This window comes from Electrona antarctica (assembly GCF_951216825.1).
Source record: "Electrona antarctica genome assembly, chromosome: 19".
In the NCBI taxonomy this organism is placed as follows: Eukaryota; Metazoa; Chordata; class Actinopteri; order Myctophiformes; family Myctophidae; genus Electrona; species Electrona antarctica.
The window spans coordinates 32,808,566-32,829,086 of record NC_136800.1 but is presented as its reverse complement, the minus strand read 5'-3'; the positions used below and the strand labels follow the sequence as shown (position 1 = coordinate 32,829,086).

General features: G+C 43.7%; 1 protein-coding gene across 8 annotated transcripts in view; it reads right to left on the bottom strand.

Annotated features, from left to right (window-relative positions):
• Positions 1-20,521, bottom strand: part of LOC306912484 (disco-interacting protein 2 homolog C) — a 311,207-nt gene that overhangs the window by 5,403 nt on the left and 285,283 nt on the right. For 4 of the 8 annotated variants that reach the window (XM_079488741.1, XM_079488742.1, XM_079488743.1 and 1 more), the window contains exons 26-36: positions 18,906-19,027; positions 17,417-17,528; positions 16,437-16,546; positions 12,207-12,337; positions 11,782-11,950; positions 11,145-11,315; positions 6,055-6,084; positions 2,776-2,837; positions 2,091-2,148; positions 1,447-1,521; positions 975-1,149 (exon numbers count right to left, since the gene is read on the bottom strand). In XM_079488741.1, the coding sequence (XP_079344867.1) occupies positions 975-1,149; positions 1,447-1,521; positions 2,091-2,148; positions 2,776-2,837; positions 6,055-6,084; positions 11,145-11,315; positions 11,782-11,950; positions 12,207-12,337; positions 16,437-16,546; positions 17,417-17,528; positions 18,906-19,027 (1,215 nt within the window). The remainder of the gene's footprint in view (positions 1-974; positions 1,150-1,446; positions 1,522-2,090; positions 2,149-2,775; positions 2,838-6,054; positions 6,085-11,144; positions 11,316-11,781; positions 11,951-12,206; positions 12,338-16,436; positions 16,547-17,416; positions 17,529-18,905; positions 19,028-20,521) is intronic. The other 4 variants (XM_079488745.1, XM_079488746.1, XM_079488747.1 and 1 more) reach the window with 1 other exon arrangement.

Here is a 20,521-nt window from a genome sequence, read left to right as displayed (position 1 = left end):
CTGAGAAATCCAACAGACTCGTCTTGATCACATGACTACAGAGATCATGTGTACCGTTTGCCATTTCTTCATACGCCTTTGATGGCAATTGGATGATTTGAGGCATTTTGTTCCAAAAATGTGTTTTGCAAAAATCAACCTGTTGGTGGCGCTATAACAGGCCAATGTGAAAAGGGTGGGATATATTCCTCAGCCTAGTAAGAAAATGTGTGAAAGATTTCACGTAAATTGCATGCTGCGTTCATGATTTGAGGCTTTTGTTGAAAACGGGGCAATCTTGCAAACTGTGAAAGCCAATTATAACCAATTAGGATGGAATATGAAATATGGGACAGATCCAACTTGAGCACATGACCATAGAGATACTGTGTAACGATTTGTGAGATTTTTGAACAGAATCTGGAGGAGTAATATCAAAAAATGTGTTTTACAAAAGTCGGCCTCCTGGTGGCGCTATAAAAGGCAGATGCGGAAAATGCAGGTCAAAGGTTTGTCCTCGGCCTCTGGGGAGTGTGCATGCAACGTTTCACGCAGATCGGTGCAGTTTTAGGTAACAAATGTGAAAAGCTGCCTCATGGTGGCGCTATAACAGGCCGTTCTGGAAAATGTGGGGCAGAGGTTCATCGTTGGCATCCAGGGAGTGTGTGTGCAAAGTTTGGCATCGACCGGGTTAACGGTGCCGGAGATTAGCTGTTCACAGACGGACGGAAGGACGGAAGGAAGGAAGGACGGAAGGACGGACACACGGACGGAGTGCAAAACATACTCTCTCCCCATGCCTTCGGCCTGGTGGAGACAATTAATACCAATATGAAGTAATTAAAGCGGGTCATGTTTGCATGTTTGGAATTGTAACATTGTTTTTGTGTTATTGTCTTATTGTCTAAATGCCTTATTGTCTTCCTGTACCGCGCGCTCTTTACCTTTTCTGACTAATAAAGCATTCAACCAATCAAAGTTCCCGCTCTACTCACCCCCGTTGGCGTCGGTGAGCTCGGTCCTGCGGAGGAAGCCCAGGTATCCTGTCCTGGCCCAGACGGTGGCCGTGTCCCCGAAGCTCAGTCTGGAGTTGAAGTGGTCCGACTGCAGCGCCTCGTCTCCGTACACCGTGAAGTAGCCGCTGGCATTGTGACCGCTTTGCACCCAGATCTACACACACACACACACGCACACGCACACAGTTTTGGACACAGTTTCCAACCGACAGAGACTATTATGTATATTATAGGCCTATACATGTTTAATTTAATTCTTTCACAGAGTTGAAAGTCAAGAATGTCCGATGCAATGCTTTCTACATTATCATTGGCCAGTCTCTGTTTGAGGGGAGGGACTTGTCAGCAGTTGTTTTTTGTAAAAATCTCAGTTATGAGTGCTCAGACAGACAGACAGACAGACAGACAGACAGACAGACAGACAGACAGACAGACAGACAGACAGACAGACCTCTCCTAGGTGAGACTCTCCCATTGGCCCCTTCGTTTCTGGGTTGGCGATGATGATTCGGACTCCGGGAAGAATCTGGTAACAAGAACCATCGTAGAGCAGATTCAAATAACAGGGAATATTAACACAATATAACACCAACACGGTAAATCACAGATACAACAGGAACAATACTTAATTTTTAAGATCATTTTCACGTAGAAACTGATTTAGGGTGTGTTTACATTACATCACCCTTTAAAATAATAGGCACCGCCTTTTAAATTGTTTTATAGTTTTTAAAAGCTGAGTATAGTTAAAATGTTTTGAGAAATGTGCTCATGACATTCATCTATTCAGTCATCATGACTGTAGACAAATGCAGAGCTGCTTGTCCGACTCCGAACTGATGGTGTCTTCCTGTCAGCCACGGAGGCAGCCGCACCCGACTACAGGACATTATGTCTATGTTTCCCAGAGACATTTCTGAAAATATTAATTATTTTAAGCCTGGCAGCAGGCGCCTGGTGAATCATTTGATTCTGTGTAAAATATTTAATTAGAAACCCCCCCAAAGGGTATTTCTTAAATACAGTATAATATAATTAAATATTCAAATATTCTTTTAGCAAAAAAGAAAAGAAAAGGAAAAAAAGAACACGAACCTTCCCAGATTCCATCAGTGGTAGGCTGTGTGGTGAACCCCTCTCCACCAATCGGACCCTGTTTAGGAAAAGGAAGCCATATTACTGGCCAGATATGTATTACAGTACTCACCAATCAGACGTCATCTACTGTACTGTATGTAACCTTTCAAATAAAAAATGCAAAGTTATCGTCTTTCTTTGCCGTGGAATTAAACTGTCCTCCATCACCTGTGTCTCTCTTACAATGTATCCCTCTTAGCTTTCGTCTCTTGTCTGTCTCTCCTATATGCAGTCTAGGGTTAAGCTTTCCTACTGTCCACCTCTCCTATGCTGTCTCTCACTCAGCTACCGTCTGTCTCTCCTACAGTATGCTTTCTCCCACTGTCTGTCTCTCATGCGCTGTCTGTCTCGTCCTCAGCTTTCCCACAGTCTGCGTCCATATACGGTGCAGAAGTTGCATTGCTACCCGAACGCGTTGTGAACTCGTAGATCGGCATTTCCGCTGTACATAGGGCTTTATGTAGTTGTTACGTATTGAATGTTCATTATTATGTGCACTGTCCCGTCCAAATAAACAAATAAAGTAAATTAAAGTCAAGGTTAAAGATCTCATGTACTTGACTTTTGTGTAACAGTCCTCCTTGGTGAGTGTGTGTGTGTGTGTGTGTGTGTGTGTGTGGGGGGGGGGGGGGGGGTAACGTACCTGTCATGTCGTAGAGCCCGCATGTCAACAAACACAGTCGTAGGGTCAGGTCCTGAGGTGCCCTGAGGAATGCCCAGATAACAAGGGGTTAATGTTACTACTACTACCTACTGCGACTGCACAGCAAAATCCTGAAGGATCATTTAACTCTTGACAGTGTAAAAATGGACAAAACATAAATTTGCTGTGCACCGCCACTAGCGGACATAGTGTGCTAATTAGCACTGGTAATAAAGACAGGTTTCCAGTTCCCAGCAGAGTGAAAGCTATGGTTCCGAGACCGAGACCATACCAAAGGAAAGACCCCAGGCTGCTGTACAACATTGAGACAGAAGTGGACAGACATTTGATTTCCCCCCCCCCCCCCCAAACAACAAAACAAAAGATCAGATAAACACAAAAATAAGATTCCAGCTGATTCCACATGCAAACCTAAAGCCACGATGATACAACTCAGAATGGTCCCTTTAGCGGAGATGACAAGGATGGGAGTGAAACCCCCAACCAGGGAGGAAGAATGGGGTGATAAGAGGTTGGACGTATTGGATAACATCTAAATGATCAACGTAAAGTGCCCATCAATCTTTAGTGAAGGCGGTATTTAAAGGTAGGGTATGTGATTTTCTTTGGTTAAAATATGTGTTAAAATGCTCTACATTGTGATAGTACTCATCGCTATAGAGTGTGTGTTCAGTAACAGGAGTCTCCATGTCTCTCCAGCTTTTTATTAAATCCATTTTTACAAAATTGGAACTGGAACATTATAAATAGTAAGCTCATAAATAACTATTCTCTCCGGATTGGCTGAAATGTTGTCACCTACCTGAAAATGTATTTTGTGTTTATTAAAGAGCTGTAGAGACAGGGAGACCCCTGATACAGAACAAACACTCTGACTCTGTAGCAAGGATTATCATCAGAATATTTAACCTGTTAACAAAAAAACGTTTTGTTTATAACCAAAACAATATCACTTACCCTACCTTTAAGGAAATAAGCCCACCCTAGCCCCTCTCTGAGACACGTACGCTAACAGCTGAGTGGTGCTTCAAGGCCCTGGCAGAGGAGAATGCACACAATACAACCCACCACCGCACATATACTGTAGCCGGCCACACAATGGCATGCTGGGAGAAATGGACTCAGAGCCCCACCCACCCAGAGCACAAGACTGCAGGTACGGCGTCATATGCACTATACTGCAGACGTGGGAGCAATTACTGTGGGAAATGGATTCAAAGGCCTTTCTAGGATCGATTGCCTATATTGCCTGGAGGCCAATAATGGAGCCGATGCATAATAATTGCAGTGGCTTACTGATTTGATTTTCATTTGGCTATAAAGGGAAAGGGAAAACACACACTAGTATGCAAAGGGCCTAATGCAGGCAGATCACTTTACAAGTTAATAAAGTTCAATAATGGCTCCAGGTCTGCATTGCAGAGCATATACTGTAGGGCTACAGTAGCTAACAGTAACATAACCACAAAACCAGCTAGGCATTACCGTTGCTACATAAAGTACATACATAGCAGGGAAGCATTTTCCCATTTTCCCATTGTTGTATTCCTTAACTATGTGTAGTTTGTAGAATATGCTATGCCTTTAAACGCAAAGATACTTTAGCAGAGGTTTGGGTAATGTGCCGTTACATCACTGCGATGTAACGAACTAACAATATGTGATATATTGGCAGAATGTGGTTTGAAGAGTGACTTTGAGAGCTCACTGTGCAATGTAAGTCAAACATAGTCAAGACTATGTTTGGAATATCAATTTCAAAATATTTGGAGTTACGGCTTTACGTGATGGGAGTAATACCATATACTATAGTTAACTGTCCCATTCCATCCGGGGGTTTTGTTTATTTTGTTTGTTTGCCAATATAACTCCTAGTCTAACCTCCAAGTAGAAATCATCCAAAAGAGGCCTGTTGTTAGACTAAGATATTAATTACGTAACAAGGCCATGTAACCTCATTCCCACTTTCATCTCCATTCCATGAGGAGATAAAGCCTGGAAAATGGCTAATGTATAAAGTTTCTTATCGTCCAAAACTGTTACTTTTCAGGATTCAGAAAAGTAAAAAAGAGTAAATGTAGCAGATCTACAAGCTTGTGGATCTTCTACTTTTGTGTGACACTCTAGTATGATCAAGTACGGCATTAATTTACATACTAACAACAACACAAAGTTAGAATATGGAGATAGGAGGTTTCTGCCCGACATTATGTAGTACTACTAGTACAGGGTGAGAAGGGCTACAACTTTAACCCTTTCAGCATTAGGTCTATGTCATCCCTAGACAGACAATTCTCTCTGCGATGCTTTGATGTGCCACAGGGTGGCAGTGCAGGCTATCATCTGGACTTCCTGTGCGTCAGTCTGGGCTGCTAGGAAAGAGTATCTCCATTGTACTCTGGTTAACATTCTCCATTAGACTCATATGCTGCTATTCCTCAGGAGTCTAGCCTCTTGAAACAGATTGTGCACGATGCATTGGCTACTACGGTATGTTTCATTTTAATGTGCATAATTGTGTTATTAACAGGCAGGCATATCGATGCTGTCGGGTAGAAACCTCTTATCTCCATATATATATATATTGTTTTTAAATGGAATCCTGAAAGGTAACTGTTTTTTGGACATAAAGAAAAAAGAAAAAAGAAGACCGACATTTGGACATACCGTATGATATGATGCATTAATATGCATTGTTATCAAAGAGCCATTTAAGGTACTACATTATTTACTGGCTGATACAGACTATTAGCTTATACTCTTCACATCTATGATAGCAAGAACAATTTCAAAGTTCTACAGATGTTCCTTTTTTAAAGTTTAAATCAGTTGATTGTTATGTACAGTAGGTGATCAAATAATAACAATAATAATGATAAATTGTATTAGTGTAACATTATTTCAAGGTACAACTTAAACTAAAGACACTTTAAAAGTTTAAAATGTTGTACAGGTGTGCTGATTGCTGCAAGGCACTCTGGGAAGGACTGCCAGCTAACATGCTAAAACATAGCATACAGGTCGTCCCGAGTTAGACACACAGCAGGTGTGTTGAAAACACCACCAGGCACTTTGAAGAGCATCGATGGGTTAACCACTTAAACCCCATGTGGTTGAGCGGGAGTCCCCCAGGGCTCTATGCTAGGGTTTTGCGGTTTAAGTGGTTAAGAGCCAGCAGGGTGCCGTGAGGAAGAGGAACGGAAGGGAGCGAGGAGAGGAAGCAGGCCAGGTGAGCTGATGGTGGGTGAATCCCCCTACCTGTTCCACAAGCTTCCCCAACCTGTGAGGCTATACAGCGGCATGGGGGGGGGGGGGGGGAGGAGGGGAGGGGACGAAGAGGAAGAGGAGGGCATAGAGGAAGAAGAGGAAAGAGGACAGGAGGTATGAGGAAGAGGCAGAGGAGTATAGGAAGGAGGAGAGAGGGAGGAGTATGGGTGAAAAGGAGAAGAAATGGGAGGAGAGGACGAGGAGGGGGGAGAGCCGAGAGGAGAGGAGAGGGGAGGAGAGGGGAGGAGAGGGGAGAGGAGAGGAGAGGAGAGGAGAGGAGAGGAGAGGAGAGGAGAGGAGAGGAGAAGAGAGGACGAGGACGAGGAGGGGGGAGAGCGGAGAGGAGAGCATAGAGAGGAGAGGAGGGGAGGGGAGGGGAGGGGAGGGGAGAGGAGAGGAGAGGAGAGGAGAGGAGAGGAGAGGAGAGGAGAGGAGAGGAGAGGAGAGGAGAGGGAGGACGGAGACAAAACCAAGAATGAGATATGTGGGTGGAATTATGAAACAAACAATGGAAAACAAAAACAAAACAAACACATACCAGAACTGAACAAAAATGAGTTAATCAAATCAAACATTGTGCACCAGTAATTGTGGTAAATGGTATTATATTAGTATGTTATCGGGGTTCCACGGTGCATTCCGTGTAAAGTCAAGTGTAACACATGCAGTGACAAATCACTACCTACAGTACAATACCAAAATAGTAGTTTCAAATAATGATAATTATGTGAAATATAGCTAGAAGAAAATGATGCCAACAGTATTCCATTTCCTTAGCTTAGTTAGCTAAGGAGATGTCAACCACCAATAACAGGGTTTAAAGAATGAACAACGTTGAGTACAACTGAGGAATAACTTCCTCAGTTAAAGGGCTGAAATTGGATTGAAGATATGGCAAGCCTGACACAAGAGCATGATGCCATTATGTTAAAGCTGAGCTGAGAAGAGAAGAGAAGAGAAGAGAAGAGAAGAGAAGAGAAGAGAAGAGAAGAGAAGAGAAGAGAAGAGAAGAGAAGAGAAGAGAAGAGAAGAGAAGAGAAGAGAAGAGAAGAGAAGAGAAGAGAAGAGAAGAGAAGAGAAGAGAAGAGACTTGAGAATGTCTATAAATCAGGATTGTTTGGATGGGAGGCAGTGGGCTGACAGAATGATAATATTGTGAGAGAAAGCATCTGCGGTGTAACTTGTTAAATCCTGGCAGACTAGTATCTCTTTGGACTGGAGTCATTTCAGCACTGCACCGCTGGCTGTAGCGTTCAACTTCATTATTTATTCGCTAACAGCATCCAACAGAGATCTTACTTTGACCTGGTTTCTGATTTGACATATTCCATGAGGATTTTCAACCAAATTCCCATTGTTCTGACGTGAGCGCCGTTTCACATCACCGGGCGTACATTCCCTATGCTTGCGATGACATGAAATGTCAACTTTTCACAGAGGAATACACAGAAGACAAAGGGGGGTGTTTTAACTATATACTGCATTATTAATCTCCTCATATCAGAGCAACGGGATTTAGATTGAAAGTCTGCAACGTTCTGTGTATGCAACCTTGACAAGCAGAAGCATCTCACAACCTATTTTGCTGTGCCCAGGCCTGCTGGTAGAGCGATGATGATACTGCTGAATAGCAAGCTTTTCTAAACTGCTTTTTCTACATCTCTAAAGGCCAAGGAACTCATTCAGCACTCGGACGAGCATGTAAACATAAGGTTTAAACAATAAAGAACAAAACAAAGCGGCAGCAAGCCATGCTGAAAATTGCACTTCTGGAGCGGATAATAACCCAGGCCAGTGTTGCTCAGCTGCACGTCCTTCAACACCTGCAGTCAACGAGAGAGAGGCGGAGCCTCCGTCCCCCCGCCACCCCCCGCCTCACCTTTACATCTAAAGACTTTCTCTCTCTGTCTCTTTAGAAATACATGTTTATTGTGAGATTATCCACTATCCATTTTCACGGTGGTTTACACAGTGTGAGCTCTGGCTGACCTTCTTGCAGTGGCGTGCACAGACATTTAGAGGGGCAGGTGCTCAAGTGGAAAAAAAGGGCACTTTGTGCAGCGCGTGGAACCGGCCGGTTGCCTTAATAGTGTGAGATTTATAGATTGTGGGGCCTAAATAATATATTAGAAGCTTTTTATCAAGAATTGATCAATGTTACCATGGTCCACATACTGTACAGTGTACGAAAGGGCACATTGCCAAAAGGGCTCTAGCACCCCCTAGTGTCTATCTGTGCACGCCACTGCCTTCTTGCAAGACAAAAACCTATTATATATCGTCGCTGTCGTGGCAGAAACCTCTGATCTCCGTAGTCTAACTTTTTGTGTTTTCCATTTTTAGTAAATGAATGCCCTCCGTGATCATACTACGGCGTCACACAGAATGAATGCCCTCCGTGATCATACTACGGCGTCACACAGAATGAATGCCCTCCGTGATCATACTACGGCGTCACACAGAATGAATGCCCTCCGTGATCATACTACGGCGTCACACAGAATGAATGCCCTACGTGATCATACTACGGCGTCACACAGAATGAATGCCCTACGTGATCATACTACGGCGTCACACATAATGAATGCCCTACGTGATCATACTACGGCGTCACACATAATGAATGCCCTACGTGATCATACTACGGCGTCACACAGAATGAATGCCCTACGTGATCATACTACGGCGTCACACATAATGAATGCCCTCCGTGATCATACTACGGCGTCACACAGAATGAATGCCCTCCGTGATCATACTACGGCGTCACACATAATGAATGCCCTACGTGATCATACTACGGCGTCACACAGAAGCATCAAAAGTAGCAGATCGGCAAGCTCGAAACGCGGTGCGTATCGCCGTATTTTGAGCTTGCTGTTACTTTTGTTGTTTTTTAATTTGAATCCTGAAAAGTAACAGTTGGACATGTCAGGTTTCCACCCGACAGAGACAATATAATAATAAAAAAAAGAACAGAACTAGTTGGGCCAAACCAAAATGTTGGTGAATATGAGGAAAAGATCAAACTTGGCAAGCCAATTCTCCTTGCCCAATGCAAACTCAGCAGCACTGTCTTGTGTATTTTTGTCTCCACCAGGCCGAAGGCATGGGGAGAAAGTATGTTTTGCACTCCGTCCGTGTGTCTTGACTCCTTGGGCAGTATTATGCGTGTCTTAAGTACCAGGTCTTATTACTTAACTTAAGACCTGGAGGCGTGATCAATGCCATTTGGCTATTCTGAGTGGCCAAACAGCATTGACCACGCCTCCAGGTCTTAAGTTAAGTCATAAGACCTGGTACTTAAGACACTCATAATACTGCCCCTTGTGTCCTTTGTGTGTGTCCGTCAGTCCGTCTGTGTACAGCTAATCTCTGCCACCGTTGGCCCGGTCGATGCCAAACTGGGCACACACATTCCCTGGATGCCAACGACGAACCACCACATTTTGTTATAGCGCCACCATGAGGCAGACTTTGGCAAAACACATTTCTGTAGATATTTATCCATACATCACGGAACATTGGCGCTTTCTAGAGCAAGGATGGACTCATTTTAGCTCGCTAGCATTGATGCTAATTATTATTATCTAAGATGGCCGCCCAAACCGGACGTGCATCCAGCGCGCAATACACTAAAACGAAGTAGATCCAGGTCGGCAGTCTAGCGTTTAGCGTTGTGACGTCACATCTAAGATGGCCGCCCAAACCGGACGTGCATCCAGCGCGCAACACACTAAAACGAAGTAGATCCAGGTCGGCAGTCTAGCGTTGGCTCTTGCGTCCACCAGGTGGCAGTTAACCTGTTAAGTACTGTTGAGATCAATGGATGCACTAAGGAGTCTACCTCGGCACGTGACGTTGAACTATCACTGAAGCTGTGTTGGCATCAAAGTAACACCAGGACACACCACACTGTTGCAGCCATTCACACTGCAGGCAGACATGCCCTTCTACTACTTTGTGCTAATAAACGAGCTGGCGCTAACCGTAGCACCAAGAGGCTCAGTAATAGACAGCACGCTTAAAGGTAGGGTAAGTGCTATTTTTGGGGGTTAATACAAAAGGTTTTTTCTTTTGTTAAAGCTCTTTTATTCTGATAGTAAGCGTTGCTATAGAGCGTTTGTTCAATAACCCTGTCTCTCCAGCGCTTTAATAAAGAGAAAATACATTTTCATTTAAGGTAGGTGGCCATTCAGGAAAGATAATCCGTTTATGAGCTTACTTCTTTACTGTGATTCCAGTTCCAATGTTGTCTCATTCCTCATTCCTCTGTGTCATCACTCATTTAATCTGTATCCTGTCTGGCTTCTCTATCCTAAACCTAACCCTAACCTGATTGGATAAAATTGGTATCCCAACCTGAAAATGCATTTTCTGTTTACTGGAACTGGTGAGACATGGATACTCCTGCTACTGAATGAACAAACACTCTATAGCAATATAGTACTATTAGAATATAGAGCTACTGTATTTAAGACTTATTTTAATCAAAGAAAATCACTTGCCCTGCCTTTAACAATACGGCAACCAACAATAAGCATCAACCAATGCAACTGAATGCGCCTAAAACAGCAGCTGATCTGTTGAGTTACCAGTGGTTGAAAGTAATTAAGTACAATTACCACTACATCCCAGAGGCAAATATTGTACTTTTACATCACTACAATTATTTGAAAACTTTAGTTACTTTGTAGATTCTGATTATCATTACAAAACATACAGTAACCATTTCAGCCCTGCAGTATATACATTTCGGCCATTTGAAAATAGCAGATCTACAAGCTCACAATGTCGCATTTTCAAAAGATTATTATACATTTGAAAACTTTCAATGGGACATTCTGCACAATTGTACTTTCACTTTTGGTACTTTAACCCATTCAGGAACCATACGGGAACCCCTTTTGGTGTTGAAAGCATTATGTTATACTTTAGCTATTTTTAAAAAATCTTGAAAATCTGGTGCAAATCTTTGAATATAATTCTTCCAAGTCCAGTTTGAATTCCGGACGTTTACTTGTAACAGAGTATTTCTACATTGATAGTTTTACTTTTCCACCCCGGTGCGTCCCACTAACCTGCAGGCAGATGGCCAGGTTGACCCGGCAGCCGAAGGAGGTGCTGACGGCCCGCGGGTGGAGGCCCAGGTCTTTGAAGAGCTTGGAGAAGGACTGGGTGAGGGCGATGCGAGGCCGCTCCTCCGCCACCACCACGCAGGTCCTGACCCGGGACAGGTCCAGCCCCCGAGACTGACGGAGAAAGAGGACGACGGTTGGGATGTTGTTGCATAGCAGTGTTGTTTTTGGCAGCAGATATCTATTTTAGTTTAGTCATATAGTCTTTGGAATGAAACTTCATTTAGTTTTAGTCATATTTTAGTCACCTGGAATGTTTTTTGTGGTAGTCTAATTTTAGTCGACTAAATATCATAAGATTTTAGTCGACTAAATCTACAGTTGATTTAGTTGACTAAAATGTATTTTGGCGGGCCTTGATGGCGTCGTAATGGCTGATTTTACAGTTGCTGAAAATAGCCGATCTACAAGCTCACAATGCATCGCAGCGCGTGCTAGGAGATTGTAGATCTGCTAATTTTCAATAGCTAAAGTATAAAATAATGGCTAATGTGGTTAAACACTAAAGTGACACTTATGTGTTCCAGGTCTTAATGGGTTTAAGTAGGAGTAGAAACCCAATGGGAGCAATAAGCCCTACCTTGAGTGAGTCAGTCTGCAGGCCCAGGCCCTTGGTACAGAGCTCCATGACACTGTAGGAACAGAAGGTGTCTCGCACTTTATACTGACTCACAGCCAGCAGCCACAGAGCTGGGTTCACCTCCAACTCCGACGGAGGGATCAGGATCGATTGGTGACCTGAGTACACACTGGAGCCGGAGATAATAAACACGGTATGTCAGTCATTTCTTTGTATATTTCACTTATTTGTCATATCTGCTCTGTGCATTTGTTTTCATTACGAGGCAAACAGAATATTGTATTTTTGTATTCATTATGTTCCAATGTTCAATGCAAAAAAAAAAAAAACACACAATCAAATCGCTAATTGCAATTAATCGTCAAGTTAAAGTTTGAACGGTGACATCCCTATTGGGAGGAAGACGGGTGAGAGAAGAGAGTCACCTGCAAAGGCACCAGAGGACGAAGCCCAGGCCACAGTAGGGGTCCAGGCAGATGGCCACCTCTCTGGACGGGTACAACTCACACTGCAGCTTGATGGAACGACAGAAGGCACTGGTGGATGTGTGAGACATCTAGAGAGACAGACAGAGAGACAGAGTGTGTGTGTGTGAGAGAGAGAGAATAATGCCAATAGGTGTAGGACTAGTCTATGCCAAAAGTTTGTGTATGCCAAAGTTTGTGCTATTGCCATTGAGAATGCATTGTGCGTTTAAGTTAAATAACTCAGAAACTACAAATCATTTCAAAGTAAAAAGTTCCAGCATTTGTCTTCACAGTAAGCTGAATTATAAAATGTGTGAATGGAGTTTCTAGGTGAAAGGGCTTTTTTGACGTGCCAATATCTGCCATTGAGCCCCATTATAAATTTCTCAAATTTGAAAGCACTATATATTTCTAAAACTATGAAACATTTCAAAGATTCCATTTCAGGCAAACATGTCCACCGTACGATGAACCTAAATAGGTTTGAATGGGGTTTCTAGGTGTAAGTATGTAGGACTAGTAGCATGCCAAAGTTTGTGCTATTGCCATTGAGAATGCATTGGGCGTTTAAGTTAAATAACTCAGAAACTACAAATCATTTCAAAGTAAAAAGTTCCAGCATGTGTCTCTACAGTAAGCTGAATTATAAAATGTGTGAATGGAGTTTCTAGGTGAAAGTGCTTTTTTGACGTGCCAATATCTGCCATTGAGCCCCATTGAGACTAGTAGCATGCCAAAGTTTGTGCTATTGCCATTGAGAATGCATTGGGCGTTTAAGTTAAATACGGGGGGGACATATTTTGACAGCAGAAACTGCCTGTCATAATTTCTCCCTATTCCAAAGCCCCCCCAGGTACATTATATATTTAAACTATTTTCAGCAATGGTACACTTATTTTTTCAGTAGGTAGATCTTGTTGAGCTGGTCATTTTGAAAGTAGATCTCACGTCATAAATGTGTGGGCACCCCTGGGTTAGACAATCATTCCTTCATTCCTTTCGACACGGTAAAGATTTTTTTGTTGTCGGGCAGAAACCTCTTATTATATTCGAAATGTTTGGTTTGTGGGTTTTTTGGGTGAATGTCCTGCTTGATCATACTACAGCGATACGCAAAAGTAGCCAAAAATAAGCTCAGTTTCGAGCTTGTAGATCTGCAACTTTTGCTACTTTTGAATTTTAAATCCTCCAAGACAGGCAAATCTGTGTGCAAAATTGGGTCTGCATTTGACTCTTACAGCGTGTTTTAGGATTGACTTTCCCTAAAATTTGCGATAATTACCACACGTTTGCGGTGGAAAAGTTTCATATAATCACTGGACTGTCGCATCATGTGAGACAAATAGCTACTAAACTGCAACCGCCTCTGAATCATAATTACAATGAAAACAACAGCAGCAGCAGCAGAGGATTTCAATTAATTACCACCACAGGAAACATATCGTTGCTGTCAGGCAGAAACCTCTTATCTCCAAGTTTTAACCTTTTGCGTTTTTTCATACGTTAGCTTCCTACTTGATCACACTACAGTGTCACACAGAAGCATCAAAGGTAGCAGATCAGCAGGCTCTGAACTTTTGGACATGTGAGGTTTCCACCTGTCAGAGACGACGATATTCTAATTCTCATCTAATCAGCAGCATCATGAGAATGCAAGGAGGATAAAACAATACAAGGAATTATTCTTTTGTCTTTGTTTTTCTTGCCACTGTTAAGTATTCTGTCCATTAGCAGTTAATCACACAGTCAGACACAGTCAGACAGTCTAATGAGAGAATGACTCAGAGACGGAACAACAGGCGATAACATGCCACAAAACCAGTGGCGGAGGGAATGTCCCATGGGGCCCTGATGCGAGATTGACAGCACAGGCCCCCACCAGCCCCCCCCCACCCACGGTGAAAGCCAAACGGGACCGTACCAAATCCCTCCCCACCCCACGAGCGGTGAACGCCGACCGGGACTGTACCACTTAGACTAAAAGCCACATCGTGGCTCAGCTGCAGCATACCTAAGGCAATGAATATAAATACAGTAGGCTCACAGCCAGGTTGCATATCGAAAGACATGTTACATATCGAAATATAGCTCCGTATTCCATAACCATTACAAACGGAGGTAGTACGTGTAGGCTGCTACTCACATAGTTGTGCCTGCCGTCTGTGGCTGTGACAATGAATGGGACAGCTTCGGGATTCGGGAAAGTTGATTAATTAGTCATTTTTCAGTTCAAGTGGTAAAGTGTCCATCTTTATGATTACTGTTGTTGTCTTTCACCGACATGCGACTTCACTCACCTCCACTCATTGTGGATGGAGCTGTTGTGTTTGTTGTGGTTCCATTTCCAATGCCACCTTTACTCCATCTATCTTGCCCACCTCTTTTGAAAGAGTCTGTGGTTCTGTTTCTTTTCAAAACTCAACTTTACCAGGCGACTGTAGAGTCTGCAGCGCTAAGACGGTTCACAGTCAGCAACACCGGAGCAAATACGTCTGTACTAGCCAGCCAGTAAGCAGCCCAGTTTATACACTCTCTTTCCGGCGGGCGCCGTAAAGGGCCCTTCACAATAAAGCATCTCCCTTTACCCAATTAACAATATTTTACACTGGTTACTATTGACAGGAAATGTAGTCTTAGTCGCGGTAACTTAACAGCGTGTGTTTGTGGGAGAGAGAGCCAGAGAGAGAGAGAGAGAGTTTACAGTTTACTATACGGTAGGAGCAGCCGCCGGGCCCCTCCCCCCGTGGGCCCCGATGCGACTGCATCTACTGCTTCTACTATATGTCCGCCAGTGCACAAAACACAATGGTATATCTGTTCATAGTCACTGTTACAATAGTAGGCCTACTCAATTTGAATGGTTGAAATAATTATTAATTCTGCCAATGGGCTATATGCCCACAGAATGACTATTCCTACTTCCGGGCCGCTTCACTACTTCCTGCACAGGTGTTACAGATTATACTAATTAAGACCCTGTTCCATAGTGTACAGTGGTTTTCAAACTTTTTAATTTCAAGGACCCCCATAATTCTGAGAGTGTACAATTGGAACCAAAATGGACCCGTACTGGGCCCGTACTGGGCCATTTTGGGGCCCAAGTTCTTTCCAAAATGGCGTGTATGCATAGAGCCCACTGCCATTTTATTTCCCCTTGTACTGTAGTCAGTTGTCGGTGTCGACCTCTACTTGGCCTCGCGAGCCAGACCGTTGCCGCCACAGTCTGGAGCAATAAAAGCTCTGAAAATGATCAGAGGATAAAGCGGATGGGTGTGTAACACGTCCCCTCCCCGCTTCCGTTCCGTCTTTACAGTCCTAATATGAATCAAAATAATAAAAGCATATACAGTACTGTATGGCCTGCATGCTGCTTATGATAAATGGAAATTCTAACATAAAATGTAATGTGAACAGAAATGACGAACAGATGACAGCTTCCGAAACGTGGCGCTTGTACCATCTGCTATTTTTTAATTTGAATCCTGAAAAGTAACCGTTCTGGACATAATGAGGTTTCCACCCGACAGAGACGATACACATTATCCGGTGCACCCCACAGAACGACATGACCCAAAAACACGGTTTTCAGTATATTATTATTATTATTAATTTATCTTGTGAGTGGATTTGTCTGGTCTGGAGTCAGCAGACAAAGGCTTTAATTATGTATGGATTAGTGAGCAGCAAGGATTGGCCTTGTGCTGTGGACTATCACTCAATCAAATGCACACGCACGTACGCACGCACGCACGCACGCACGCACGCACGCACGCACGCACGCACGCACGCACGCACGCACGCACGCACGCACGCACGCACGCACGCACGCACGCACGCACACACACACGCACACACACACACGGAAGCACGCACACACACACACACACACACACACACACACACACACACACACCACACACACCACGCACACACACGGAAGCACTGTTGTCTCCGATCAGTGGAGAATACTTTAAAGTGCAACAATCAATAGCAGCTTTAATGTTTAAATGTCAGCAGCACTATGTATTCAGAACACACTCAGCAGCAGCCCTTCACAACATAGCGTTAGGTTGTTTCACTTATTTATGATATTATACAATACAGCACCGCGTGCGTGCGTGCGTGCGTGCGTGCGTGCGTGCGTGCGTGCGTGCGTGCGTGCGTGCGTGCGTGCGTGCGTGCGTGTACCTTGACTCCAGCGAGCATGCCTGTGGTAGACACACTGAAGTCCAGGTAGGCCAGAGTGTCAGGGTTGGAGGGTTTATACAACAGAGGAGGCTTCTTCTTTGGCAAGTCATCTAGAAGAACAGCCAGCAAACACATTCCCATTAGAGCCTTGCTTTTCAACCTTTTTCATATCAAGGTCCATTACTTATTTGGCATTTGAACCACAGACCATGATGAGATTTAGCCTCTCAGACCAAAACTTAGAATATTTTGTTGCCATTGGATAAGGATTTGTCCACAATTCTATGCTGTATTGATGTTGGTACCATAGGAGAGATAACCTGCAAACATTCTCTAATTGTGTAGACTTCTTGTAAATGCAGATGTTTAACAAAAATTTAACTCTTTCGTCCATTTGTTTACCACCTGGAACCTCCTCAAGGACCACTGGTTGAAAACCACTGCTTTAGATAGATAGCATGTTGTATGGACAGATGCTGCACATTTTAAGGGCGCTTCAGAATGAATAGGGGCTGGCAAAAATAAATCCACTTTCCATTTCTAAAATAGCAAAAATCATGAATCTACAAGCTTGTATGTCGACTATTTTCTTTGTATTATAAATTTTACGTTCTTTCTCAACAGCCATCATCCTGAGACCCCAAATGACGACCCTGGTTTGTTTACTTATGTCGGCCTGGGTTAAGACGGTCTGCTAAATGGCTGAATTGTAAATTGTTAACTGTTTTATTGCAAAATCTTTGCTGCTTCCATTAGCACTTAAAAAGTATGGCAGCTCTAAACCTCTTCTCAACCTCTACTCTTAATTCTCTTCTCATCTCATTTTTCCTCATCTCTTCGAAGTATCAATCAATGTTCCAATCTCTTTCGCATCATCTTATGAAAAACATGTGTGTGTGTGTGTGTGTGTGTGTGTGTATGTGTGTGTGTGTATATGTGTGTGTGAGAGTGTGTGTGTGTGTGAGTGTGCGCGTACGTACCTGTGTCCAGTACAGGGGGCCAGCTCCTTACATCTACGGCTGCGGACGCCTCTTTGGATCTGAGCAGTTTACAGATCACCTGACTTGTCATTACACACGCTGAACGACTCACCTGCAACACACACACACACACACACACACACACACACACACACACACACACACACACACACACACACACACACACACACACACACACACACACACACACACACACACACACACACACACACACACACACACACACACACACACACACACACACACACACACACACACACACACATTAATAACCAGGGTAGGTATGCTGACTGAGCACGAATGCTCCCTAACCCACAGCCTACTTTCAGATGGGCATTGAATTAACACAGGTCTGCTCATGAGGGGCACGACAACGCAAGCGTAAAAAAAAAGAGAAGCTCAACACAATCCAGGTCTAGTTAGTCGCGGGCGTGTGCACGAAACGAGCACGCGCGCAACAATTCCACGGGAACGTGTCCACGTAAATAGGCTTGTGTTGTCGCCCCTCGACGTGTGTACAAAAGAAAAACAGGTTTCATTGAAAATGAATTACTACGTGTGTTAATGGCTGCTCATCTGAAAGGACCTTTATGCTGTTGGCCACTGCAGCTGCTCCTCTGCAGCAGTTATGGGGGTTCAGTGTCGTGCTCAAGGGCACTTCGGCGATGTTGGGGGAAGGGAAGCGGAGGCCATTCACATTCCACCCACCCAGATTTAACCTACCGGTTCGGGGAATCGAACCCTTATAGGCCACCGTGGCCTCTCTCTCTTTCTTTCTGTAACCCCTCTCTCTCTCACACACACACTCCATCCCTACATATCGTTGCTTGTAGATCTGCTAATTTAAATCCTGAAAAGTGTAACAGTTTTGGACATATGAGCTTTCCACCCGACAGGGACGATGTCTGTCTGTCTGTTTGTCTGTCCGTCCCTCTCTAAGCACAATAACATTACATCATCCTCTGTCTCTGTTGGCAAGTGCCTGTCTCAATCACTAGATGCTGCACCACCTCCCAGCCACCACTGTGTGTCACTGTTTCCCCACTGTCTAACACTTACACATAATATAATATCTAAATCCATATAAATAATATACTATCCATATAAATATCAGCCATTCCCAAACTGTGGGCCGGGCACCACTGGTAGGCCGTGAGGGTATTGCAAGTGGGGCCCCAAATAATTGGAAAAAACACTAACATTTGAATGATAATAGAACATTAATATTAAGGCAATTCATGTAAAAAAAACCTGCATGGTATTATTTTCTTAAAAAACTTGACAATGTTGTCATTGTGATCATAATAAATAAGAACTTAGACTATGCTATGTTGGTTGTTGATCATTTATATAATGCTCTGAAAATGCACACGGCCCAACCATATGTGACCACCAACGCTTTCAAGATTTCCAAGGCGGTTCCTGATCCACGCTGCAATAATATTGAAAACAACAGTTGAAAGGTTACCTCGACGATCATCTTGACGGTGGGCAGGGTGGTGGCGATGTTCTGGGGGTGTGGGGGTCGCACCGTGATGGGCACACAGCCTGCATATAGGCAGCCATAGAACGCTGCTACCAGGTCAATACCTGCACAGAGAGAGAGAGAGAGACAGAGGGGGAGAGAGAGACAGAGAGAGAGAGAGAGAGTGACACATACAGACAAACAGGATTCAACCATGCATTCATTCTAACACACCTGAACACACAAATGATAATGATAACTTTAATGAATATATTTATAGCGCTATTCCAAACAAGGTTACAAAGAGCTTTGCAGAACAAGGTAAAAGAGCAGCATTATATGTTCACTTACAAATACACAAGCACGCAGATGTATTACGCACACACACACACACACACACACACACACACACACACACACGCACACACACACACACGCACACGCACACGCACACGCACGCACGCACGCACGCACACGCACGCACACGCACACACACACACGCACACACGCACACACACAAGCGAGGAGAAGGTTAAATATTGACCGACAGGCTCTGGAGTTTGTTAATTGAATGCTGCTTCAAGGCAATCTCCTCGTGTCTGGAGATTTGTCCTGCCTGACTGAATGTGTCCATGAGAAACCTAACGCTGCGTGTACCCTGCAGTGCCATGTCCTCGGGCAGAAAACCTCTTCTTATCTCCACCTTTTCTTTGTAGTAACGCTTGATGAAACTACAGCGTCACACAAAAGCATCAAAAGTAGCAAATCTGCAAGCTTGTAGATCTGCCACTTTTGCTATGTTTTCATTTGAATCCTGAAAAGTAACAGATTTGGACATATGAGGTTTCCACCCGATAGAGACGATACACTGACCAGTCCACCATGTCTCCAAAAAACGTGGTCAGCATCATTTGCATGAATGTATGATTTACAATGTAGGCTATTGAGCAGACGCTCTTATCCAGAGCGACTTATACAATAAATAATTAATCACATACATAGGATGCAGAGAGAGTAGTGTAGCGCCTCAGGAAACTATAGGATGGGACAAGGTAAACTATGGACCTGAATCAGTGGTTCTTCTCAAACCTTTTCAAGTCAAGGACCCCAACATTTCTACTGTATGTATTTGGCTGCCAACCCCCATTTGGAAATGTTTTGTGCCAGGCCCCCCCAAGAAGAGAAGATTTGTGTTTTAAAAAAAAATCTAAACTATTCTGTGATTTTTCCTTATTTATTTTTTAATAGCAGATGTATAAAATGTATAAAGTGGTTAAAAGGATTGTCTATTTTAACGGTTTCTGTCCGTCTCGAATGATGTTTCCTGGGAACATCATTCGAGAGAGAGACAAGGGGGCAATACGGGCTACAGGGAGAGAGCGAGGTGCCAGGCACTTCACACCGTCTCAAGTTTGACATTTTCTCAAGATGACATTTTCTCATCTTTCGGAAGCACTCCCTCACTCACTCACTCTCCACCTACAAAAACGACAGACGCCTACTTCCTGTGGGCCTCGTGGCTGCTTCCCATGAGTCCTGATGTGTCAACATGAACCATGCCTTCAAACTGACAGTCAGTTTGAAGGCATGGTTCATGTTGACAGGGCATTATACTGTAT